This window comes from Embiotoca jacksoni, unplaced genomic scaffold (genome assembly GCF_022577435.1).
Source record: "Embiotoca jacksoni isolate LCO1_2020_lvr unplaced genomic scaffold, fEmbJac1.0.p SCAF_9, whole genome shotgun sequence".
In the NCBI taxonomy this organism is placed as follows: domain Eukaryota; kingdom Metazoa; phylum Chordata; class Actinopteri; family Embiotocidae; genus Embiotoca; species Embiotoca jacksoni.
The window spans coordinates 5,269,063-5,295,269 of NW_027185447.1; the positions used below are offsets into that span (position 1 = coordinate 5,269,063).

The following is a 26,207-nucleotide window of genomic DNA, read 5'->3' on the forward strand; positions in this document are numbered from 1 at the left end:
AGCATTCTGTTGCAGACTTGCAGCTCTATTAGGATGTCTAGTTATGTGTTATCTGTTTGCGGTTTTGGTCAAACTTAAGGGGGCTTAATTTAATAATAATACCAACTTTTAAAAACCAAGAAACTTGAACATGTTTCTTTAAGATATAAATAAGGCCTACTTGTTCATATTTTCTTTTTCCATATCATATCATTGGTAAAAATTTCACAGCGACCTCCCACTGATTGCATCACAAATGCAAGTCGTCGCATTTCAAAAGCTTCTCGCAGCCTTCATAGGTCGAGGCATGTTGGCTGGGATCTGTTCGAGCTTCTTCCACTTTACCATCCAATATTTCACCCCACCAAATTGTCAAGGCCACTTCTGTGGGTGTGGTCCTCTTACGACTGTACTAATACGGTTCCGCCTTCAATCACGTCCGGACTTCCATAACTGCGTCTAATTGGTCGGGCTTATCGCAACGTTCATTTCGATTGGTAAGCGCTTTCTGTCAATCAACGTCAAACGGCCGCCAGCTCAGCGGGTAGCCACGCCTCCTTCGCGCTTTCCGGAGCCAGCGGTTCGTTCGTGCGTGTCGACCGGAGGATCACCGCCTCGTCACCGGGAGGGAGGAAACGTGCTTTCACGTTAATTTCACAGGCTTCTCGCGTCGCTGTCAGCCGCCCCAACTGCTACAATACTGTTTTTAAAAGGTGGTTTTTTTTTTTTTTTTTAATTTAGATTATTATTATTATTATTATTATTCCGTTTGTACTTCTGGCTGCACGTAACGGCGGTGTGTCGCGGCGCCGTTAAACGTTGAGCTCCGGGTTTTGGTCAACGGGCGGTTGGCCAGAAGAAAACAGCCGAACAAGTCCGTCCGCCAGCCGGCTCTTCCCCTCCCTCCCCCCGGCAGACCCACCCAAGTACGAGGACGTTGTCAGGCTGCAGCGGTGAAGTCGAGCATTTTTTTATTTTTTTTCTTCCCCCCCCCCCCTTTCCTCCATCTCTCTCTCTCTCAACTTGGCCGGCATCCTTGAAACAGCTGGCCGGGGAAGGTGACACATCCCCCCGCAGGGTTAGTTAGGTTTTTGGTGACGCTTAACGGACGATTGTTGGTTGTTTTTTTTTTTGTTTTTTGTTGTTGTTTTTTTTTTTCTTCCGCTCGACAAGTGTCTTCTGTGAAGGATCCGGCCGCTACGCTGGCAAAGAGACCGGCGAGGAAGAAGAGGCGAAATAAGAGCGAACAAGGAAGACGCCGAGAAGGAGGGGACCGGCTCGTTCAGCACCGCGCGTAAGTGACTCCCCCGGCCGGGTTGACATGAAAGTCAGCTCCGCCCGGAGGGCTTCACCTGTACAACTTTTGCGGTGCTTTGCGTAGCGACGTTTACCCGGCCTGCCCGCCTGCCTGCCTGCCTCCCCCCCCCTCCTCTTCGGGTTAACACCTTCAGCCGGTGCGCCGTACGACCAAAAAAAAAAAAACAACAACGTGAAGCTAGCGGCGCAAACCAGGCTGTGTTGAAGGTGGTTCGCCCAGCTAGCACGGCAGCTACTGATAGCCGATGGGTTTGACGGGAGCGCACCGTCGCGGCTCAGCTGCGTTTGGTGCAGTTGTTCCCTCGATAAGGAGACACCGAGTCAGATCGGAAAGTTTGAAGTCGGATCTGCGAAGCGGCGCCGTAAACCAGCGAGCTGTCATTAGTACTAGCTTAGTAGCCGCTTTGCTAGCTGGGGTCCACCCACCCGAAGTTGACAGCTCAGTTTCTGACGATAACAACACAACAACAAAAAAAGCCGCAATGTGACTGAAGCCCAGCCGGTATCACGAATCATTGTGTGTTCACCCCCCCCCCCCTTTTTTTTTTTGTTTTTGTTGGACATGTTGAGCTCGTATCTTGTCCGGTGCAGCTGTGGGGACTCTGTGTTCCTCTGCTCGACCCGTGATAAAGGTCCCACTCCGTGACAATGTCACCCAGCAGCACTTCACGTGTAGCAGCACACCACCATGTTTATATACGGCGGTGGTGCTGCTGGTGAAATTGTTCCTTTTGCTGTCAAACCAGACAGTTATGTCTTCAGTTCCTCGAGCTGTCCCTGTCCAGCCCGGTTGCCATGCAGGACAGCGATCAGTGACTGAGTTGACATTTACAGGCCACACTCAGACACACAGTGTACTAACATTATCAAAGTCCCGCCCCGGCTGTTCAAATCAACAGTTGAGGCAACGCTTGACCACATCACCGGCTGATGCTCAAAACGCATGTGTGACTGCATCGAAACAAATTTGAACAACTTTTTTCCCCCCCCTCTCCTTTTAGCTAGATAACGTACGCTGCCGCCAAGCCGCACGCAGCCATGAGCATTGAGATACCGGTGGGGTTGACAGAACTGCTGCAGGGCTACACCGTGGAGGTGCTGCGACAAAGGCCGTCGGACCTGGTGGATTTTGCTGTACAGTACTTCACCCGCTTGCGAGACACCAGGAGTCAGGATGGGGCCGGCACAGGTGGCAAGACGGGGAAAGGAGTGATGTTCGATGGGGAGCCGATGCAAACGGAGTCCAATGGAGAGGACGACGACGACGACGACGACGACTCTGACTTTGAGCGTAAGTTGATATTTTCTGGTTGTGGTTGTCAGCTGCTTTGTGGACGGTGTTTCTGTGAGTGAAATGGGACAGAAAGAAAGAGAGTGGTTATGTCAGGCTTTTGTGAGAAGTTTCAAAAGAAAAAGTGAAGGTGAAGCCTGAAGGCTTTTTACTGATTTAGTCAGAATCTATCTCCTCTCTCCCCGAGAAACAGGTTTTCTAGTCTGCCATGTTTTCACACACACACACACACACACACACACACACACACACACACACACACACACTTGCACTCAGAAAATCCCATTGTGCAGACAATTCAAGGCAGCCCTTGTATGCCAATTATCTAATCTAGGTCTTCTCCAGTCTCATTATCTATCCAACTGTCAGGATCCAAAATAGTATTCATATGTTAAATTTGAACTATCAAGTTTTAGGACCTTAAAAGCTCCAATTCTGTTGAATTGACTTTCCAGTCAAATCGTCTTGTACAAAAAAATAACCAAAGTACACTTGGAAGGAAAAACAATATATGATAAAATTCCTGTGTTTTCTTAGCAACAATTACTACATGTTAAGATTTTAAACATTCATAAACTGTGTAAACTTTGCTTTGTATCTGTACCTATTAAGCGACCTCACACAGTATGTTCCCTTCAGTATCACAGATGCCATGCTTCTTTCGCATCACTCCCCTGTGCTCGACAGACTGGCAGTAGATGTAAGCTGCTCTATTGCTCAGCTCTCCTCTGTGCTGCTGAGATCAGCGTGGCCTAGATCAGCGCGCAGTAGATCCAGAGGTGGTTTTACCTTGTGAAAGGGAGGTTTTGTGTTGGTTTTCTTTTCTTTTTTTTAGTTTTTTTTTTTTTTGTGAGTAAATGCTGAATGAACATAGTCCAAATGCTGCAAAAGTATACCAATAGCTGCACTGTTTCTCTTTCGTAAAATCGTACGAAAGCCTTGACATGAATTTTGGAATTCATCGGAGCTGTTTTCTGGGACCGGAATTTAGTTTCTTGTTTTAAACTTCGGGGGCTAGTTTTCCCCGTTTCAATTATGGGCTAACCATACCTGTCATGTCTCATATGAAAATTACATCTCTGCTGCAGGCAATGTTGGCCAACCTTGTAGATTGTACAAACCAGCTCATGGCGAAAGGGGGATTACAGTTTCTGTTTCTACGCTCACACAAGTCAGGTTGGGCTGCTGTAAAACAACTGTGACCGTAGCTGAGGGAGTGGTGTGTTCAAGTGTGTGTGTCCTCATGTTGTGTCTACGTGTGTCGGAGAGTGCTTGTCAAAGCAAACAAGTGTGTTGTGACTTTATTTTACACCCGTTCAAATTCCAACCCAGTGACGCAATTCTTCACATTCTGATTAGAAATCAATTGTTGAGTATTTTCCACACCTCATCCAGAGGGGTAATAAAAGACATGTAGTTGAAACAGTTCTGCTCCAGGGAGAAGGTTTTGCCTGGATGCTGTAGGTCACACACATGGCTTCCATGGCATTAGATTATCCAGCCAGGCCTGTGTACATTGCCCATGGGGAACTCTCACTTCTGATGGGAACAACCCAGGCCTGTATAATGAAAGAGATCATGTGCTGCTGCCTGACCACTGTTGTAGCCTATAGGTATAAAGAGTGCTATATGCCCGCTAGTTCAACGGCACATGCTCCAAAATAGTTTGGTCTTGTGCAGACAACACCGAAATAACATTGTGAACTTGGAAATGTCTTTTTAAACTTGCACAAGAAGGACTGGTTGTTACTTTCATTGGTGACGCATTCAAACCGGGTTGCATTCATTTCAACCCTTCCTACACTGAACAGTCTACAGACAGTGATGGTAAAATACAAATGATCGACCTATAAGGTACTAAAAACGAAGCGTATCAGTAATTCAGTTTTATGGGGTGTTCTGGTATGCAGTGCAATGACAGCACTCCTGGTTGGACTCCAGTTGAGGCCCTGCGATGGATTTCATCACTTTCCTCTTTTGCTGTTATTTTCAGGTCTCTACAGTATACTCTCAAATTGAAAGAAAGAATCAAAATAATTGTTAAAGGCATACAATATTTGCATAATATATCCAGTGTCAAGACTATGCTCTCGAATTAAGGCCTGACTTTGATCCACTCTGTTAGAATATGGGACATAATTCTGCTGAGGACAGAGAAAAAGTCATTTTCTCATCTTTATTGCTGCTTTTATTATCCGATGACCCACTATAAGTAGGCCAAGGACTCATTTTGGGTTTTGACCCCTTGATTAAGAAATATGGCCATTACGAATGTTTTTATTGAGCAGAGACGGAGTTGAAGAGCTCTAATGGAGAGGTAGATTTGTTGGACCTGTGATTAATACTGAATTTGTTTAAAAAGTCTAGAGAACTTCAACGTGAATTGTCCATTGTACTACATGAACATAGTCTTTATCTGTTATATGTGAAAATTCTCAACACTTTTTTTGTTTTCTTTTATTAGGCTACTTACCGTTGTGTGCAAGTGTGCCAGTAAAATGTAAATGAATTCGCCTGCTGGTTTTGTATTCCCATGGATGGTACAGTAAACTCTTAGCCTGACGTCATATTTTACATTCTTTGTTTCTCTAACTCTTGCTGCCTAAATCCACATTAGGATCACTAGACGGGTCTAAGCTGCTTAACAAAAGGAGATATTGTTTTCGGTACAAACTGTTGTACCTCCATTGTATTCGGTGCCGTTGAAGCTTAGACCCTTTCTGTGTTGAGGCTTTAACTGCTGTTTAGAAGTGGTATGTTAACAGATTGAAATAATGTTTATTTTACGGCAGATATATTTTGCAGAACAGCAGACTTGGACACCAAAGCGTGAACTTTGTTAAGAGAATTCGGAATGAATGTAAAATGGTGTCCAAAATATCAGGATCGTCTGCCGTCTACGTAAACTGGACGAATAATGTCATCTTATCATTTTTACTCCAAATTCAGGTATAAAGAAAACAACTGGAGGAAGGAAAGTACAGTTTTTATGCACACACAAAAAAAAGGGTGAATAAAGTGTCAGTTTGATAGTGCTTGTTCACCAGGAGAACCAGGATGGGGTGAGTGGATGCCTCTGTGACTGAAATAAGTGAGGCTTTTTATTTAGAGATGGCAAGAGGGACAGACCCATCCCGCCATAATAATAGAAAAGAATGACCTGTGTTTTATAGAAAAGACTGCAGGGATAATAAGCGTATGCTGTATGAAAACGTGATTGAGGGAGGGGAGAGCCTCAGAGTCCAATAACAAACAAAAAACAAAAAAAACAGCTTGTGCTGAACAAAATACGTCTTTGTAGCTAGATAACAGACTCAGCTTAGTTTGTATTTATTCTGAATAGTTACATTTTTCCACAGAATAATGGATAAGTTTAGCTGTTTAGAAAAGGAACCATTAACTGCCAGGAACCAAAGATTTACCTCCAAAACACTGTAAACTACTCAAGGGAGTGTTTTCTTTCTGGAAGGCCTCGGTCAGTATTTTCTAAATCCTCCCGAGGTGTGTTGTTTTGATTATTTATAAGCACTGGTATTTTGAAAGCAGAGGTCTTGAGAAGACTCCTGACGTCAACAGAAGTCTGTAAAGTGTTTCCTTTTCATCACAGCGGCCCTCTCGCCACACTGAGTGCAAATTTTCCCAGATGGTTGGTGTTCATTTTGGACTGCAACTCTTCTGTTGCTGTTTACTCCAGTAAATTATAACATGCGAGCCATTGCGTGGCCAATTCAACCAAAAGCAACTAAATCCTTGTAAACTGCCATGAAGCAGGGATGACTTTCTAAACAGCCCTGGAGAAGTTTGAATTTTAAACACCATGTTGAAGGCCTTTTTGTAATTTAGATTTGGAATAACGTTTCTTTAGTTGTTTCTCTCTGTAGTTTCATTAAAATGAAAGAAAATAGTGCATGAAATTGTGCGCTTTTATTGATGTCATGAGATTTAACAAAAGTGTGTTTACTAATGTACAGCTTCATCAACGTGACAAAAACTACATCATGTGCTGGTAATAGTGCTCTGAAGCCGTGTTTTGTTCCAGTTTCTATTTCCTCATGGCCCCAGCGGCCCCTATGATTCATCATCTGCCCGAATCCACACCGTGCCAAACGCAGACCAAAGTTTATCTGCGTGGACCGTATGTGCTGGCAAATACGTACGCAGACCACGTGATCGTGTGCGGAGCAGATAAGCATGCCGCTTGCATGTTTAGTTTTGGTGAAAGCCCGGCCTTAATGCTGCTCAGAGCATCACCAGACATAACGAGGGGAAACTCGGCCTCTCTGACCTCTTTCTGTCTCCACCCTTGAACTGTCAACTCCTCCTCGTTGTAGTTGTGTCTTCCACCCCGACTGGCTCTCTCTGTCCCCTCTGACCTCATACTGGTCTATCTTTCTCTCTCCATTTCACTCATGCTTATTTGCCCTTTGCCTCTTTTGATTTAGTGAGGATTTGACTATACTATACATAGAGGGGTAATATCTCCTTATGTGTTTCTCTATTGTATACTATTTCCCCTCTTCTGTACTTCTTTTATCCTATTCTTTGAATCACACAATTATCGTTTTCAATTCTTCACTTTCACTTCATTGAATTTTGCTTTGTGACATTTGTCTTCCAGGATTGTGATACATGAATATTATGCCGAGTCCCTATAGGCGCTGATAATTAGTACAATAAGCAGAGCTGAGATGTTCGTGTTCATTATCCTCCAGGGGCTCTCTGTGTGTGTAGTTGTGTAGTTGTGCAGTTGTATGAGTGATTAAAAGGTATTCTGGGGCGCATGCGTGCACAAATGGCCGTCACTGCCAGCTGGTACATTTTAATATGTGTGTGTGTGTGTGTGTGTGTGTGTGTGCGTGTGCGTGTGCGTGCGCTGGTCTCAGTGCAGTGTTGTGCAACAGGTGACCTGATTAGTCGGCAGCGTTGTGTATCCAGTGTGTTTTTAGCCTGCAGGCAAATCTAATGCAGCCTAACATAAAGACCTGCCGGACTGGCAGACTGACAGTGCTAAGTGGAAAAGCCCTCAGACGGCTCATAGTACTCAGTCTGGCTGACTGTTTGTTAATACAGCACCTGTCTGTCTCCTGACTTCTTCTTTCTCTCTACCTGTATGTTCTTGTAAAATGTGTGAAACTGAAAGTCTTAAGTTGTTCTGCCCTCTCCACACAAAATCAGGTTTCACATCCCCACAAAGCAGCTATTTCAAAACCGTGTGAATGTGAAAACAGCCGCTTGGTGTTTCAGTGTTTCCGGGACAAAACTGAGCTTCTGCAAAGCAATGACGTCTGCCAGTCCAGTGAGGGTTTGTGGCCGTGTGCTACACGGCTAGTTAAGTTGAGCAGACAACATCTAGTCACCTGGATTTCTCTGTGATTGTATATTTAAAATACATATAGAGCAGTAGAGCCGTTGTCTTTAACCTGGATTTATGTTGATTTTTGTCAGATGACGTTACGATTATATAATAAAGATTTTATCACTGCAGTGCACCATCTGAGGAACGACTGCTGATTTACATGAAATATTATGGGCTGTGAGTAAACGGCAGTTTCATAGTCATTGTTGTTTCACAACAGAAACAGAATAATACAGTTTGTAAGGAGGATGTGAAGCCGACTGATGCTTGGCTGAGTTGCGGGTTGTGCGTGTTGGGCTGTGTAGCAGCAAAGTTGAAAAGAAAAAGTTTGTTGTCTGCAATCATACACTTTGAACATCAGCGTAGTTGACAATGCAGCATTCAGCTGTTGTCTTTCACCTGTGTTTATGTTGATTTTTGTCAGACCACATCCCCGATAAAAAATAATGATTTGGTCAGAGTAAGGAGTGGCACAGCCAGCTCAGTCTGAGACACTCCTTACCAGATGGCGGTTGTGATGCCCAGTTTTGTTGTGTGCCAATTGAAAAGACTTCTTAATAAGACTAACGTAGGCACAAATTAAAATTGTTAAACCATTAAAATATAATTTTAGTTTTTGTTTCTAGTCTCAGCTCTCATTTGGTCTTTCTGCCCCTTTGACTGTCTTACCTGTCTTTATTATTTATTAATTGTTTATTACTCTCTCATCTGTTTTCTGTATCTCTCTTTTTTGTTTGTTTTTGCTCTGTCTATCGAAGTACTAGTTTGTGTTTTCCTCTACATGCAGATCAGCCTTTGACAGTCTTTCTGTTTTTGCTTCATTCCTTTGAAAACCGGTCTTCTGGTTTATCTACCTACCAACTTACTTGCTGTCACCCTCCATTACTTCTCTTATCTTTTTAACTCTCTTCTTTGAATATTTCTGTAGCCTTATTTCTCTACCGCTCTGTCAACCTTTTTCTCCACCTTCTTCTTTGTCTGTTTCTGTACTTTTATTTTGTATTTTTCTACGCACTGTCCTCCTGTAGGCATATAAATCTGAATGGCTTTTTGAATCACTTGTCTTTGTGTGTGTTTCTGTTTTTGTGTCTCTATCAGTTTTTTAAAGGAAGAACCATGTTGGAAAACATTAACAATAATGGCTTGAGATGGCAAAAGTAATTTTAGTTCCACGGCCATAATACAGGTTACAAATAAACACTTTTAAACTATGTGGGAATGCGGCAATGGAAGTCTGTCACTATGTAGCCGTCTTTATATCTCATCTCCACGTAAGGTGTCATGTCTCTGCATCAATGAGGACATTTTTTTAGTTAACAAAAGGACACGCAAGAGCCACAGTTTTGTTTATTGTCATTAGTGGAAAAGGTCTTCTTATGTCTTCGGTCTTCTTCTGATTCCGGAAAGACAAGATCAAAGGAAAAAATTAAGAACAAAATTACATAGTTCAAAAAAAGGGACTTACCCCACCATGAGAAAGGAAAGACAGATCAGGCGGTGGAACAACCTGGTTTGCTTGTATTTACTGATAGACATCACTTGAACTTTCGAACTTCCTCATTCTCTGCCCTCAGGCCACCTTTAGTGGCACTGCAGAAAAATGAGGAAATTGCTGTGGCTGGCAGGCCTTTAAAAAGAAGCTGTACATGCCGCTCGTTGGAGTTCACATGCTTCCTTTTGTTCCAACACGCGGTCTCCCTTTTGTCTGACCATTGCCTCTGCAGTCCATTTAAAGCCGTCACTGACACATTTGTACAAATGTTGTTAACCTGATGTGAGTCACCTACATTAAACAGCAGAGCGGCGCGCGGTGGCGGTCGGCTCGGCGCGCCTCAGCCCCACGTTGGACCCACTTAGCAGACAGCTGTCCCCCTGCGTCTCGCTGATAACAGAGACTCCAGCCTGCAGCGTGCTTCCATAAACATCACTGATAACACGGAGAAATACACCGAATGACATCGAATGATTACCAGATAAAACTAAGTCACGGTTCAGTTTGGGCTCCCGTCTGTCTCAATATGCGACCTCTCTTGATTGCCCACATATGCACGCCTCCTTCTCTCTCTCCTTCTCTCTGTCGATGATACCCTATCTCCCCTCTCCTTCACTTTGCAGTTGATGGCATTTAAACACCGGTATCATTTGAATTTATTCCCATGCCTGACGGCAATGCCAGAGCGCCAAAGACCAGCAGCATCAAACCCTTGTTCACCCGTGGTTTTGAGGAGGGTCGAGTCGACCCAATAAGATCGGCCCCTGTTGTGTCACTGTGTTGGTCTGAACGGTGTTTTAGAGAGGATGTGTTACATTTCCTATCTCGCTGGATGTTGTTATTGTGAATTCACAACTTATTGTGACTTTCTTCTCACCTCGGACTGCATTTCTAGTCGGGAACAAGAAACCAGATAAAATCCACATCTCCCATTCATGCAGCTGCAGTACGTCTTAATTTAATTCCTTCACAAGTAAAAAAAAATGACTCTCTTGGGGAAATGTGAGGGATCAGAGTGCACATTATTTTAGGAGACCCCTGTATTGCAAGGATAATATGCTTTCAATCCTAAATTCATTTGGGGATCTGCTTTGTAAGCTTTGTACAAGTGGCTGATGTTTAAAGAGAAACACTCAAAGCTCATGGACCCAAACTGACCTCTACTCCTCTCTGTGCAGAGAGAAAGACTGAGGAACATTTCTGGTTGACTCTCCCTGGAAGATGTTTGTGTAAAGCGAGTTTTCTTAAACTGAATAGCAGGACATTGGCAATTCTCGTATTGATTTTTAGTAGGGCAATTTTCCCAAAATAAATTTTCATTAATGTTGCTAATTTCATCAATGTGTGAAGTTACATTTTCTTAGGAGATGAGATTACAAAAATTGCATTTTTGTGAATTGGCCAAATAACGGCAGTAAAACTAACCGGTTTGATGCAATACTTGTCCTGGAAATATCCCCATTTATTGCTTGTCTTGGGAGAGAAGGGGGAATACCGAGGCGAAGAAAAAAATACAGGCATGCAATAGACAAACAAAGAGATACACAGATACAACTACAGAGGATGTGGGAATCAGTCCTCCAGCGGTCAGCGTTGTGACTAGCTCCAATTTCATGTGCGAGAGCTGAAACTCCAGGCCATCGTTGAGGATACTCCGTCCTTTCCGAGAAGTAAACGGAAGCCGTTTTCTGTCCACGTTTTCCTCCTGTATCACAAAAGATGCCGTTTGTGTCATCCTTTGTAATACCGGATACTTCAGTCATTTCATGTGTTTTTGTGTCCACCGGCCACAACCGTATTCCCATATTAACCCATGGAAGGGAATATTTAGAATCATAGTCTGTGATCCTGTGTGGGAGGTGACACAGCATTGTCGCACATCTGACAATCTAGCGATGCATGTCCTGAAATCTTTGAGCATCTTTTCCTAGTTGATTCTACTTTCATGTCTGGGTATTAAAATCAAAGAAATGTGGCTTTGAGCAGTGTATTTGATCAATTTGTAAGAGTAAACCTTCGTAGAATATTTGAGTCAGTCTAGGATTTGACTCTATGCCAAGTCTGCAAAGTTTACAAATATGAGCTTTTGTAGAATAGGATCAATAGTTGGATCATTACCAGGTGGTGTAAATATAGTCCAAGACCTTGTATACACCTGACAACAACATGTCCTGACCGATCCGATCACAAGTGGTCAGTTCATTTCTCACCACAGTGCAGAGCCCAACTCTCTACAACTCGCTTCAAAACTCAAATGATCTGAGCCAAGGTTATTTAGACATTTACAAACATAAAAACCCCCCGTAATAAATTAGAATAGATGGCGCATTAAAATGAGGATGCAGTGAGTGAGGATGTCTCATTTTGTGAAATTCCTTTCCTTTCCATGCATTTCTGTCTCCATGTCCATTTACTTCTATATTTACGTGATACACGTGTTCATTTGCATACAGATTGGGGAGATGAAATGATATCCGATCACACTCGAGACGCATGAACTTGCAGGTGTGAACTGGCATACTTGGAGCGGTCCCCTTGTGGTCGGATCACCCAGACGGCGCGGTGAGGCCAGTTGTGTACACGGCCAAAACTTTATCAGCCCTGTTGCCTGCCTCACCAGATTCTTTTAAAATCAGACAATGGTTGCTTGCTTACTCAACACGGTGTCTGTAAGAGTAGATAAACTTGCCACCAACAGTTCTTATTTGTCCAAGTTTCCCAACCTAGCAATGTGAGATACGGGTGAGTTGACACAGGTTTTACGGGTAGTGGCTTACCTAGCGTCCATTTTGATCATTCTCTGCCTCACACTTGCGCAAGAAAATATGAAAATAGGTCACAGTAACACATTTAATTTGTCCACCACTGAGGGGTTGGATACGTTTGTTTTAAACGTGTCTTTTAAAGAAACCCAAGCTTGATCCTTCTGTTTTTTCCAATTTTAGGCCAATTTCTAAACTCCCATTTTTATCAAAAAGTTTTAGAAAAAGTGGTTTCAACACAACTCTTAGCTTTTATGAATCATAACAACATCTTTGAGAAATTTCAGTCTGGTTTTAGAGCACTACATAGCACAGAAACTACCCTCCTCAAGGTAACTAATGACCTCCTTTTAGCAGCAGACGGGGGAGAGTGCAGTTTTAATTCTTTTAGACCCAAGTGCAGCTTTTGACACCGTAGATCACCATTTTAATCGATTGCCTCAAAACCTGGGTTGGCATCAAGGACGCTGCACTTAGCTGGTTTTATTCTTACCTTTTAGAAAGAACCTACTCGGTCACCATAAGTAATTACTCGTCTTCCACGACACACATTACCTGTGGTGTACCACAAGGTTCAATTTTTGGTCCAATTTTATTTTCTATCTACATGCTTCCACTCGGCCAAATCCTCCAACGACACGATGTATCTTTTCATTGCTATGCAGATGACACGTCTCCGCTGAGACCTGGTGACCCAAAGAGCCTGGATGCTGTCTTAGATTGTCTCTCTAACATTAACTGTTGGATGTTCAAAACTTTCTTCAGCTCAACAACTCAAAATCAGAAGTCATATTGTTCAATTCCCCAAACAATAACACCAGTCTCATTAAGAGTCAACTTGGTCCTCTGTCTGCTTATTTAAAACCTGTTGCCAGAAACTTGAGGAGTAATGTTTGACTCTCAGTTAAGCTTTGAAACACAGATAAAAAAAAAAAAAATGGTCCAGTCCTGCTTCCTTCAATTAAGAACCATCTCCAGAATCAAACCCATACTGTCACACTCTGGCCTGGAAAAAGTAATTCACGCACTCATTTTGTCTCGACTCGATTACTGCCACTCCCTCCTTTCTGGCGTAAACCAAAAATCGATCTCCCGCCTCCAACTAGTCCAGAATGCAGCAGCTCTGCTTCTTACTGGTTTTAACAGACGACATCACATTACTCCAGTTCTGGCCTCTCTCCACTGGCTCCCGGTTGGTTTTAGAATTGATTTTAAGATTTTGTTGATCACTTTTAAGGCCCGCCTCGGTCTGGCCCCGAGCTACATTATTGAAATGTTAGCCCCATATGAGCCAACTCGCAGCCTTAGATCCTCCGGTGGGGCCTTCTGGCCGTTCCAAAGTCGAGGTTTAAATCAAAAGGTTACCGTGCTTTTGCCATTAGAGCCCCTCGACTTTGGAATGACCTACCTGAGGAGATAAGGCTTACAGATTCATTGACTTCTTTTAAATCACTTCTTAAACCCCATTTTTATAGAATTGCTTTTAAGTGATGTTGTCCTTTTATGTCCTTTCATGCAGTTCTTTTGTTCCCCTGTTTTTGTTTGTTTATTTTATTCATTTATTTATTTTTGTTTTCTATTCCATTTGCTCCTTTTGGTTATTTGTTTGGTTTTGTTGTATTCATTACCTTTATAGTATGGTCTTTTTTTTGCCTCCTGTTTTCTTAAATGTTTACCAGTATTGACGTTATGTTTAACTAAGTCTTCTCTGTAGAGCACTTTGTAAACTCTGTTTTTAAATAAAGTTATTATTATTATTATTATTATTATTATTATTATTATTAACTGTGACCAGTGGCGAGACATTTCATCATTCTCTCTCTCTCTCTCTCTCTCATTCTCTCTCTCTCTCTCTCTCTCTCCAGCTTGCTTTATTCTTACTCAACCTTCAGATCTTTCTACCATTCCAGTTCATTGTCGATCATATTTGATTTTCATATCTGTCTGCCAGTCTCTGGTTGTACACAAGTCGTCCCTCTCTCTCCCTGTTTCCTCTGGATCTGCTGTCTCTTTCTCACAATCCTCGTGTCTACCTCGCTCTGCATTTGTTGGTCTCGATGTACAGGTCCAATCTCATTAGACAAGATGGCTTAGAGAGAGGAGGGTTTATTAGGGCGGTTTAGCAGAACCGTCTTTGGCACTGTAAGAAAGAGAGATTTAGCGTGGGGAAGAAGTGTTGAGAAAGAAGGAAGACATGAATGAGGAGAAGAGGGTGAATGAAAGAGACCCTGGTGGGGTAGACTCAATGTTAAACACCAGCCAAACACAGTTACATTTTGACTTTGACTGCCGAGCTCGTCTACCTTCCAGCCTTTTTGGCAGACAGGATCATAATACTAGAAGTATTTAAATAGATATGTTGCTCCGGTAACCTTTTAAAGAAGATTTTTTTTCAACAAGTCTTGTTGACAGTACAAATCAACAATGAATTCTCCTATTAACAAATATCGCCTGATTTGGCTTATCCCCCTGCGCCGTTAAGCTCCATTGTTGTCCACAAATTATTAAAATCGCCTTACATGAAACAATGTTGTTGAAAGACGTGTTTCCTTAAACAAAAATAAGGATACAATAGTTTATTTAGAAACAGTTTCACAGACTAACAACCACAACCACCCTTAGGGTTCGTCGTTCGTGCAAGGCAGATTTTTTTTTTTGGTGTCCTTTTCTTCATTCAAGTGGAAGAGATATGCGAAGAGGCAGGTGAGAGATGGGCCTCAGGTGGGTAGTTTTGGCCAGCTGGGGCGATTCTCGCACCTCCAATGTCTGCTTTCCAGAATCGACCTCCCCACTGAATGGGTCTGGCACAAATTGCCTCTGGGATTACAGGGATCATTTTAAAGTATTTTCCATTTGAAACGAGGAGTGCAAATGTTTTGGTTTGGATGTACAGCAGTCTACGGGCCTGATTTACTAAATGTTTGCGTGTGTAAAATCACGCGTAAACTCAACACCACCCGCAGTAAAATGTCCAAGCAGATTTACCAACGACGTGCAGTGAGGACTGCGTCTTTCAAATGTGCAATTTAACACGCGTTGTCCGTTTTGCGCGTTTGCCTGCATCCATATGTAACTCTGAGGGGAAATGCAAGTACATACATTAAAGCACCCGCAATGATATTTACTAAATCTGAAAGTAGAAATAGAGAGAAGTGGTTGCGTGTGTATTTCAGTACGACTGAAAGGAATTAATAGGATGCGCAAATCAGGAGAGACGGCTGCTCTTATTATTGTGGTGAGAAGGAGACGCAGGGAAATCAAAGAATACGCAGAGAACGTGGTTTTACATCCGTGTAAACATTTTTGATGACGGAGGCATAAATTATTCAGACATGCCGTTTGTCCAGGTAGCTTCATAAGGCTCCTGAACACACGCGAGGCACTGAATGAAAAGTCCCCTGCTCATCACAGAGAGCTGGACCTGCTGATCGGGGTTTGTTCGAGGATCCCTTCCACCGCTCTTTTATTTGCCGACATTTTAATATAAGCCTTTTTTTTCCCCGCCTAATAGCTTGCCATCTTCTCATAATTTCATCTATTGATCTTTTTGTTATTCCCACGGCATTGACTTCCTCGCTGATTGTTATAGTAATATTTATTCATTTCAGTGGGATCAGATTTCCTTTTGTTTTCGCATTTGTTCTGTTAGAATGGCTGGAATCACTTTAACCCACGCAAATACCTCATTTAAATGGAGCGCTTTGCAACTGATATCAAAGATGTAATTACTCTTAGTAAATCACCTGCAAAACGCGTGCAACATACATGTGCAAACTTTTGGAATAAACACGCAATTTAATGCCCTTTATTTGAGTTCTTGGTAAATCAGGCCCTATGTGTGCAAAATGTGGAAACGTATATTCTCTTAAGATGTGCTTGTGATTAATTTGTTGCACTCCGATATTACCTGCTCGGAGTAAAACTAGACCAGTGCGATAAGTGAACTTTGAAGGAACTTTCACCTGTGACTGTCGTGAGTGACAAAAAAAACTGTTGCCCAGCCGGCAGCTGGAAAGGTTTTAGAAAAGGGATGATGGTTTCCTGCCAAATTGGTTGTTAGAGCTGGCAGCTGAAGAGACAAAGAGCTGCAGGTAGCTGGTTGTATCAGACATCACTCTTGACGCCTCAACAGAACAGTGGAGCGAACATGTGAAGTATTGTGTATGTTTCATAATATTCTCCATCTATGCTACAGTTTATTTTGCCTAAGCTGGTGGAGAATTTGTCCACACTGCACTTGGTACACGTAGTTTAGGTCATATAAAATTGAACCTAAATCTGCACTCAGATCTGGATTCACGCTAAACTAATGTTTTATACTTTTTTTTTTTTTCCGTTTGAGATACCTTGCTCGCTCACACAAACATTATTTTTTTTTTTTACAGAAAAAATGTCCCTCTGTTGGTGGCAATGACAGTTTGCGTGCAACAAAAAAGTGTGAAATGGTTATACATAGGTGAGAAAACTGTCTTTTCGTTCAGTCAGCCCAACAGTTAGCGATGAATCCCAAATCCTACTTTTGTTTTTCACTATTTTCCAACCAGGAGGCTTAATAACCTCCCTTTTTAAAAGAAAATTAATTTGGGGTCCATTTTCTAGATGGTTGATTGTGCCTTTAACATAGTGCTCTAAACTGGCTCAGCCATGGTCACCATAGAAACTACTGGCCTTGAAATGACTCTCAGCCAATCACTGCAGGAAGTGACAGTGATATGCAGTGGCCTCGCCTAATTGTGAGTCAGATAAAGAAAGTCAGGAGGTCACTAGAGTTCACAGGCCCTCCTCTGCAACATATACAGATTCTTTATCAGTATATTTGCATCAGGCTGATATGAGTTTCACATCGCTGTATTGTAGTTTTGATATGTGTTTGTGTAAGCCTCTTATTATTTATCTTCTTAAAGAGTAGCAGCGCTGTTTACTGTCGGGAACGAAGTCGTCATCGATAGACTGAGAGAGTGATGAAAATTGTAAGAGGAAGAGCACAAGCTGTCACCCGTTTGCTCCTCCCGTTTAGGTGATATATTTATAGTTGTGTATTGTAGAAACCGCCTTCGTTCCTTTAGTTGACTGTGTTACTTGAAATGCTAATCAACATGATGTACACTAAGTTTGACTTATTAACGAGACTCGAGTACCTGGTCAAACATTCTCGGCTGGTTCAGTGCCACAGCAAGCGGTACCCATGAGCTGCAAGTCAAATGGTATTGAATTTAATGACCTAACTGTAAACATGAGATTGAGAATGTGGACGTTTGGAGTTCATTTGTGACTGTAAATGGTCATGTAATGGGAGACCAGATTGGACTTGTTTATGTTACACCCCAGTGGTTTGGTCAGGACACGTTGCGCTCTCCTACCAGGCTGCGCAGGCCGACTGCCAATGTTGTTCTGCAGTTTGACATTTTACCACCACACAGAACGTCTGGGGTCTGATACTGTGCTGTACTTATGTGTTAATACCGATCTGTGTCTTCCAGATCCTGGGAAACAAAAACAAAAAAAGGGCGTTCATCCTGGGGATTAGAATACATATTGCTTCACTTGTCATGTGGCAAATTATCCCAGAACCAGATGTTGGAGCCTTTCATTTTCATTAATAGGGCTGGGAATTGTTCAAAAATGTTTAGTACCAAAAAGCTTAACGTCAGTACCGGTTTATGAACGGTACTTTTATCAATACCAATTTTAGAAAATACATTTTGACAAAAATAAAAATTACATTATACATTACGGCCAATATCTTAAGTTTTATTTTAGGATCCCTGGCATTTTTACAAACTCAAATCAGTTTCTTAACATTATCGACATCAAGCCCGATAAAGAGGAGCCGGACTTTTGATTTCTTCTTGGACATTTTTTTACACCTATACAGATACTATAGTTGGATTTTGAAAGAAAATACACACATTTGTGTGCTCTGTCTTTTTAACATAGTATTTTCTTTGCATGTCTCTATGACGTGTAACATTAGACAACCAAGCACCAGTGATATTAGGCCTTAATAAAAGCATGTTGCATACTGATTGAAGTGATTCCCAAAGATTACAAATGTACTTGTGGTGGATAGCATGGCATGTGGTCCATGTGCATGCAGCGACTCATGTAGTTTAGAGGGGGCGAGTGTGACCCAGGTTATTTTGCATATCTATAATTTAAAGATGTCCCCTGAACGCTTCAGATGCAGGTTTATTTGAAGGTGGCTTCACACAGAGAAGTGCGTCCTAAACAACTCACAGAGGCCTGTGGTCAAAAATGTGTTAGTTGCAAAGGAGTGAAATGAGAAGTTCTGAGTTATTAGTTATTTTCATCTTCTTGGGTCGGCTGAAATTTGGTATCAAATGGTAAGGCATTTTTCATAACTTGATGATATAGAAAAAAAATCAATCGGTGCCATAAAAGTACTGAAGTTCAGTACTCGGTATGTATTCATGTTTTTTACTTTGCTTGCCTTTTTCATATGTATGATTTGCCACATGGTTACTGGCCCATTCGTTGCGAGTTCTCTGTATGGCATAAGGGCCCATTTGTTTAAATGAAACCATGGGGCTCGGCACTGGAAATGTTTTGTTTGGTCACAGATGCTAAATGTTGCAGAAATCCTGCAGCGGCTAGACTCATAAACACGGTGCCAGATAAGGTCAGAAAGTGGATTACTGTCATCTATATTCTGCAGTGTCACATTCTGCAGGTGACAGATAACAGTCTTCAGGTTCTGCAGGTCTGTAATCATACAGGTTATCCCTGATACCATGGAAGACTTTGAGATGTGCAAAGATGGTAAGGCAGTGTGCTACACATGCGTGACTGTTTTCACGAAGACTTTTTAGACTGGTCTGTGGTGTTAGAAAGACTTTTCCTGTTCGACTAAGTTAATGGAGCCATAATAATGGCGTCTGCCTATCGTTACCTTTCTTTATGTCATGACTGTCACTTGCCACTGTCTGGCCTTGCCGTCTCTGCCAACTCTCAGGGTCGGTGGCTGAGGAATGCTGCTTGAAGCATCACTGTGAACTCCACAAGCTCCTCTTTCCTGTTTATACAGAAACAAGTGCTTCAGCACCATTTCTGTAGTGACTTCAAACTGTTCCTGTGGTTTTCCCACCCCTTTTGTCACATTCATTTATCTGAATCTTTTACCAGTCTTATTTCTTTTTTTTCATATGTCTGATGTATGTTTGTTTTTTTCCTAATGGTAGTTTTTGTTTGTCACACTCCTTTGCTGAATATTCTTGGTAAAATGTCCTTCCAACTGTTCTTGTGGAAGGCTTAGGTTTGCTGCTGCAGTGAACAGAACGGGGCAGCTTTCATTTTCCTAGAATACAGAGCAAATAAGTCCTACTTAAAACGGAAAAGAACTAAAGAACTTGCAGCAGATTAACTTGGATATCTGTCTGACGTCTGTAAATTAGACCTAATACGTAGCCAAAGTCTATTTTAGTGAAACAGGTCCTCAGACTTATAAAGAACTACGAAACCATATTTTATGATATTTAGAGAAGGATTTTCACTCTCAATCCCTCAGCAGTGGCACAAGTATACGTAACACTGTGCATTAGCTTCGACGTCAGCATTAAGCTATCATCAGTGATGGACAGTGCCTCGTGGTTCTCTTCACAAATGTGGTGCTTCCAAGAATGTTTTGGGAGGAGGCGACATGTCAATGAAAAGAGACTGCTCACTGCCCCCCTGAGAAAAGGAGTCTGGGAAAAGCACCCGATAAACAAACTCCAGTGAGCCTTAGACTGGTCACTCCAATCGTCACAGGGCAGAGCTGCTGCCATTCCTCAGTAAATTTGTTCCGAAGAAGTGTGTTTTTGCAACATCATTCTTGTAAATTATAATCATTATAATAACCAATAATATGACTGAGTCACATTAGTTACATTCAGTAGAACAAACAAAGTGGTCAGATCTGCAGTCGTGTCCCTGTAACCTCACTTGGTTTAGTCCGAGAGCTGCGTTTCCTCTGCGAGACGGAGGAACGTTAAGAATTAACGGGTTAAGTAACTACTAGTACACTAAGCTGACATTTAAAAGCGGGTTAGTTTTGCTTCCGTGCAGCACGGCCTGTTTATATACCGGTTTTATTTGTTTATGTGCAATGTCCAGTAAAAGAAAACCATATCCTACTTATGGTTTTTCTCAAACAGTCACCTTTGTTTCTTTCACTGCAGCAACTGCCAGCCTGTGCAACTTAATGGGAGTAGCGTAGTATTAACACAACCAGGGTCATGGGAGGATTTCCACAGGCCTTAAATAAGTACTTTCTCATGGTGCTCTAAGATACTTTGAAAAAGCCTCTGCTAAATGGCATACGCATGAGTGTCCTGCCATTACTGCTGCTACCAAAGCGTAACGCAGTAGCTGCTGCACAGACAATCTGTGGGATGTGCAAACTGTGAAATTTCTGTTTAGAATATTGTGATAACTCGAGTAAACGTCCTAATCTTATTATGTGTAAATTCAACACCCCTCTTACCCAACTTATTTTTCAATCTTTTGAGTTACTCAAGACATTTAGATTTGCCTGAAAGCCTTCAGACCCGTTACCTGATATATTGTATTTAAGAAATAGTTTATTGTTACGATGGCATGTATGCATCAATGAAGCAGCAGTGTATTAGGAGCCTCAGGCTCGGGTTGTTTGTCTTTTTTCATTTTTTTTACACAGCAATAGTGTAAAGACATTCATGCAACTCATTATGTGGGAAAATATAAATATCTGAACTCGAGTTTATAATTGTAAACCCGAACCCTGTCACGCTTACGGGCGAGGTAAACCAAAAAATAACCAAACAAATAAATAAACAAGACTTTGGTGAAACAAGCGAACGGTAGACAGCCCGTGTTTTTATTCACTCAACAGCTGATTTATAGCCACCAGTTGAGTTTTCAGGTAAATCTCTTCTACTTTCTGTACAGTTTACAGCACTCAGGAGAATCATGCAAATATTCTTTTTATAAATATTTCTATATTTAGCTCTATTGCTTACGCGGTGGACGTCAGGTGAGTTGGAGGACCTTCATTGTGATCCAGCATAACTCGCGTACAGACTGCTAAAGGAAGGCGACCACCTCTGAGCCGATCGGATCTCAAGTGTGTCCTCAATGCGTCTCGGGTGCATTCGCACCTGCACTGAGAGCTGTCCACTTGTGATTGGATAACCCAAGATGCATTTTAGTGCGCGTTGTGAACTGGGCCTTTGTTGAGGTTTTCTTTAAATTCTTCTTTGGATGATGAACACCAGCAAAGCTCTTTTCCTTTCTATAGAAGAGTAAATATTATTTAAGCTGCTGCACCTCCCGCCTTGCTTTTAAGCTCCCTGTAGTGACATTTTGATAAAACATTTGAAATAAATGACTCGCTGTTATGTACAAGGGCTGCTAGCAATGCAAGCACCGCTGTTATATTGTCGATAACTCTTTGAGGAATCTTACATCTAAAAACTAAATGAAAACCGGTTTATTGAAAAGCTTTTGGTGCCACTTCCAACACAGAAGAGCTGACAGGTTGGCTGTGGAAAACAGCGCACTTAAAAAAAACTTAGAGTCACGTACATCAAACAAAGGAAAGTCTGTTGGTCTGTGGATCGGATGTGTAACTAGGGAGCGGCAAAACACATTTCTATGCTTTTGAGGTTAAGTGCTATTATTTCACTTTAAAGTGTAATTTCCCATTGGTGCTTCAAATCTATCTAATAACGTCTGTGAACATGAGTTCCAGAGGAAATCGGGTTTGTGTAGATGAAAAATATTACTCTAATGTGGTAACTGAATTTGTGTCTAGTGGCTGGTATTGCTTTGCCCCTCTGACATAGACCGTGATGAACATGGGTCATTGTGACAAGTGAATTCGGGTTTAAAAGGGTTAACTGACGTCAACAAACCTGGTGGTGCTGTGAAAGGGTTAACACCGATGCAGCTATTAGCAACAGCAGGGCTACTTCCTTTTAAGGGCCTAAGTCTTCGGGAGAGTGAGATGGTGGGGGTGAGATACTGAGAATGGGAGTGAGTCACATATGGGACAAGGGGAGAGAGAACAAGAGACAGTTTTGTGGGCAAGAACATGACAAGAGTTAAATAATGGGAAAGATGTAGGGGCTGAGAAGGGAGTTGCATGGTGGGAAACATTGGCTGTAACGGTGCAGAGCATGAGAATAACAGTGGAGCGAGGAAGCTCCATGACGTAGTAGAGAGAGGCTTCAAAAGCACATTCAACTTTTTTTTTTCTGAGCAAGGATGGAGAGAAAATGAAACAAACGCTAGCAGACTTTAAAAAGATGCACAGAACCGTAGAGAGGTAGGGGGCAGACAAAAACATGCAAGCAACTGCTGCAATAGCAACATAAAAGATTAAGATTAAAAAAAAATAAAAATGGTGGAGTGTTGAAGTGTTGTTATATAGCAAAAGTGTGTTTGGATATGAAAAGACAGTGTTGGGGGAGAGGGAAAGCCAGAATGAAGAGGGTGAAAAAAATGGACAAATAAAGTGGTCTATTGGAGAGACAAGCTATCTGTCCTTAAATAATCTAATGGACCACTGCTGTTCATCCATCCCGGGAAACCACAAGCGTGTCTGTGTGAAGGTTATGTGGGGATGCCTTAATGTAGTTTTTGTAATTTAGGAACATTTGGAGTGTGTATACATTTGGACATCTACACATTTCCCTTCCCCTGTGTCGGTGATATTTTGTCACCATATATATCTTTTGTTTTGTGCTTCGGTGTCATAAATTCAAGAAGTCATCGCGACCATAAATCACAGAGGTGAGAAACTGTTAGTTGGTACAAAACACTTACCAATAAAACTCGTGTATGTTCTCCTCATGTTTTTGCTTCATATATCATGCTTCACTTCTGCTTAAAGGTTCAGCCATTTGCTTCTGCATGTGTTCCACAGTGACTATACATCCTATTATTTTATGGGACAATACATAGGTTGCCAGTTTTTATAAAATACTTTTTTTTTTTTTAAAGACCTTATACATTATGGTAGAAATCTTTCATTTCCATGTAGTTTAGAGGGGAAGAGTGCAACCCAGATGGTTTTCTGCAGTTACAATTAACAAATGTCCCGTGAACGCCTCACATGCTATCAGTTAACGGTAGCTTGCCAGCTGCACACAGAGAAGCCTCCTGTTCCTGCAGCTCGCATAACTCGGACAGGGGTGTGACCAGAAAAGAGTAAAAATGAGATGTTCTAATGTTAGATTTAAACTACATAAGTTGAAACATACTGAATTTATCTCGGTGGGCGGGCTGCTCGAGTGGAGGCTACGTATGTCAACTGCTGTTGCTCGCAGACACCGATGAGATTCACCCGTGTAAACAGAGCAAAAGTCACGCGTGTTACAACTAAAACGTGTTTGCGTGAATGTAGCGGAGGTGCAAAAATCCGGTCCTGAATGACGAGGCTTTTTTGGATGCGAGACGCTACCGAACCAATTTGCTCGCTGCCATAAAAGTGTCGAAGTTTGGTAGCTAGGGCGCTTCACAAAATAGATCTGTTCTGTGAGTTCGTCCTGTTATCAGTGTGTGAAACAATGTCTCTACAGCACAGTGACTCTGTTGTACTGTATTTGCTGTACTTTACTGGCAAAGATGTAAAAGCTTTCTCCTGGTTTCTACTTTGTGTTTGGAAAATATCTGCACTTACTCACTTCATATCCAGCTCCACAGCACTGTTTGTGTCCCGAGGCCATGAAGGGGACTCAATGTGAATCAGTTGAGTTACCTGTATTTAATGTATAGTACAGTACACTGTGGGCAAATGGCTTAACGCGGCTCCACAAACTTCTCGGCACCACCGGAGTTCTTCAAGCTGCCCCACTGACCTCAGCGCCTCGTTTAAGGCCATCGTAGCTGCTGTCGTTTTTCCTGTTTATTTTAGGTTTAGAACGGGAGAGGAAAAATCCCAGAAGCTTGTTCTCCGTAACCCCTGTCCCACTGCCACCCACATTACTATGCAGTATTTCTTAACAGTCCACTCCAATTCCAAGTCATTTGTTTTCCCAGCTGACTCTCATAAGATACAGCCGCTGGCGTGAAACAGCCTGTACTAATAACACACATGGGCTCCCTGTAATTATGATAAAGGAGATAATCGGATGTTATCCTGAATCCTGTTGAAATATTCAGCATTTTGTCTGCGTGCTCATTCCATTTGGTGAGGCCCCAATTTGCAGGAGGCAATAATTGGCATCTTGTTTGACACTCATAATTTGACTCTGGTATGACGCACTGCTACCAGCAGACACGATACGTCAGCAGTCCTGATACCTGGATCGCACTACATATTTTACCAAGAATGACACAAAAGATGCCACCATGTTTATTATTTACTGTCTGCTTCCTGTCTCTGGATACGGCCTCATAGACTGCAGATCCAGGAACACGGCAAACGCTCAAAACGACAGTTCACAAACCAATCGGTGGCGTCGCAGTGCGTTCCCACCGGGTGTTATCTGATATTTACCTTTCTGAAAACATTACGTGTGTCAGTGAAAATGTTGAGCCACACGGTGCGATCCGTAACCACTACTTTTACATGCGCCCTTGAGATGGTTTCTGCTACATTTATTTGTTTGCTGTCTGCTGCCAAAAGATATATTTACTACAGTTTAAATGATATGCTAATTGTGCTAATATTGTCTGTATCGCGTACACCTTCTTAAAGTGACAGAAATATATGTAAGATCTGGACAGTCGTGTTTAAAGAAAGCTGTAATAGATGAAAGTGGTCTTCTGTGTCTGTCTGAATCGGGCTGTGTGTATTTATGGGCCTCCTGCTGTCTGTGCCTCTCGTTTTATTATGCCTCCCTCCACATATATTGCCAGCTCGCAGCCTGCATGTATAATTGTGCAATTGTGTTGCACGCAATTTATGTTCCCTTCTGTAGTGCAGGCATTATGTGCTTTTTATTTTATTTTATTCATTTCCACATTATCCTGCTATTGTAGTATAAGCTGTAGGGGCCTGGAGTTAATGTTGCTTTTGTCAGCACTTCAGCATCCATCGACGTATAGAGCCAGACTACATTTATCTTCTCTGAAGAGGAGGATACGCAGGGATAGGATTTATGTTTGTTCCTCTCTCTACGGGTCTTGGGGAGACATGGAACGGGGCAAATGGTAAAAATGATGACGGAGACTTGGATAGATGAAAGATATCAGATCATAATGACAAACAGAGGCTCAGTCAGGGAAAGTTAAGGTGCTGATCAGACTGATGGAAATGTGAGGTCATGGAGAGGCTCAGAAAGGGTGCGCTAGAAAAGGTCATTTCAGCAATCATCTATATGGCATTTCGAAAGGAGGTTATTATCTTATTTTTGTTTATCATGCTTATTTCACACCCGGCCACTCTTTAGAGTAGAGGAAACACTGCCGCAAGTTTCTGTGTCCTCTGCGCGAATGGACTACACATGTGATTTGAAGGCATGATTCTGGGGGGATGTCGGGTTTCAACGTATACCTGGGTGTGCTGTAGGAGACTGGAGCTGATGATGTGCTTTCAAGCCTGCTGGTTGTCTGGCTTCACCTCCTGTATGAGGCTGCGCACTTATTTTGTACTGGCTGTATGTGTTTGTGCCCTGCCTGCCTCACTGTGTGCCCAAGTGCATGATTAAGCTGCACTGTGTGTGTGTGTGTGTGTGTGTGTGTGTGTGTGTGTGTGTGTGTGTGTGTGTGACGTCCAAGGCTGAGGTAACACGTGAGAGAAGCTCTCCGCTCCACATCTGACCCTGCTGTTATCAATGAGGCCTTGAGAGGAGGAGTGACAGGAAGAGGCATAAAGATGGAAAGAGATGGCGAGGCAGAGTGAGAGTACAGAGCAGGAGGAACAGATGGTTCATCATTTGGCTTTTAAAATCTGAAAAATGACAGGCCAAAATACAAGTTAAAAGAGAGCATGTGAATTTCTGAGAATTATTTGCTTGATCTCACCAGCGACAAAAAAAAAAATCTCCTCGAGTATTTTAGTTATTTGGAATGAAGACGAGAACAAAT

General features: G+C 42.3%; 1 protein-coding gene across 2 annotated transcripts in view; it reads left to right on the forward strand.

Moving 5' to 3' along the window:
* The first annotated feature begins 547 nt into the window (after positions 1-547).
* prkar2aa (protein kinase, cAMP-dependent, regulatory, type II, alpha A) overlaps positions 548-26,207 on the forward strand; it is a 49,568-nt gene continuing 23,908 nt past the window's right edge. Inside the window, exons 1-2 of one of the 2 annotated variants that reach the window (XM_069141453.1) lie at positions 548-692; positions 2,298-2,587. In XM_069141453.1, coding sequence (XP_068997554.1) covers positions 2,335-2,587 — 253 coding nt within the window. In that variant the 5' untranslated portion in view covers positions 548-692; positions 2,298-2,334. The other variant, XM_069141452.1, reaches the window with a different exon arrangement.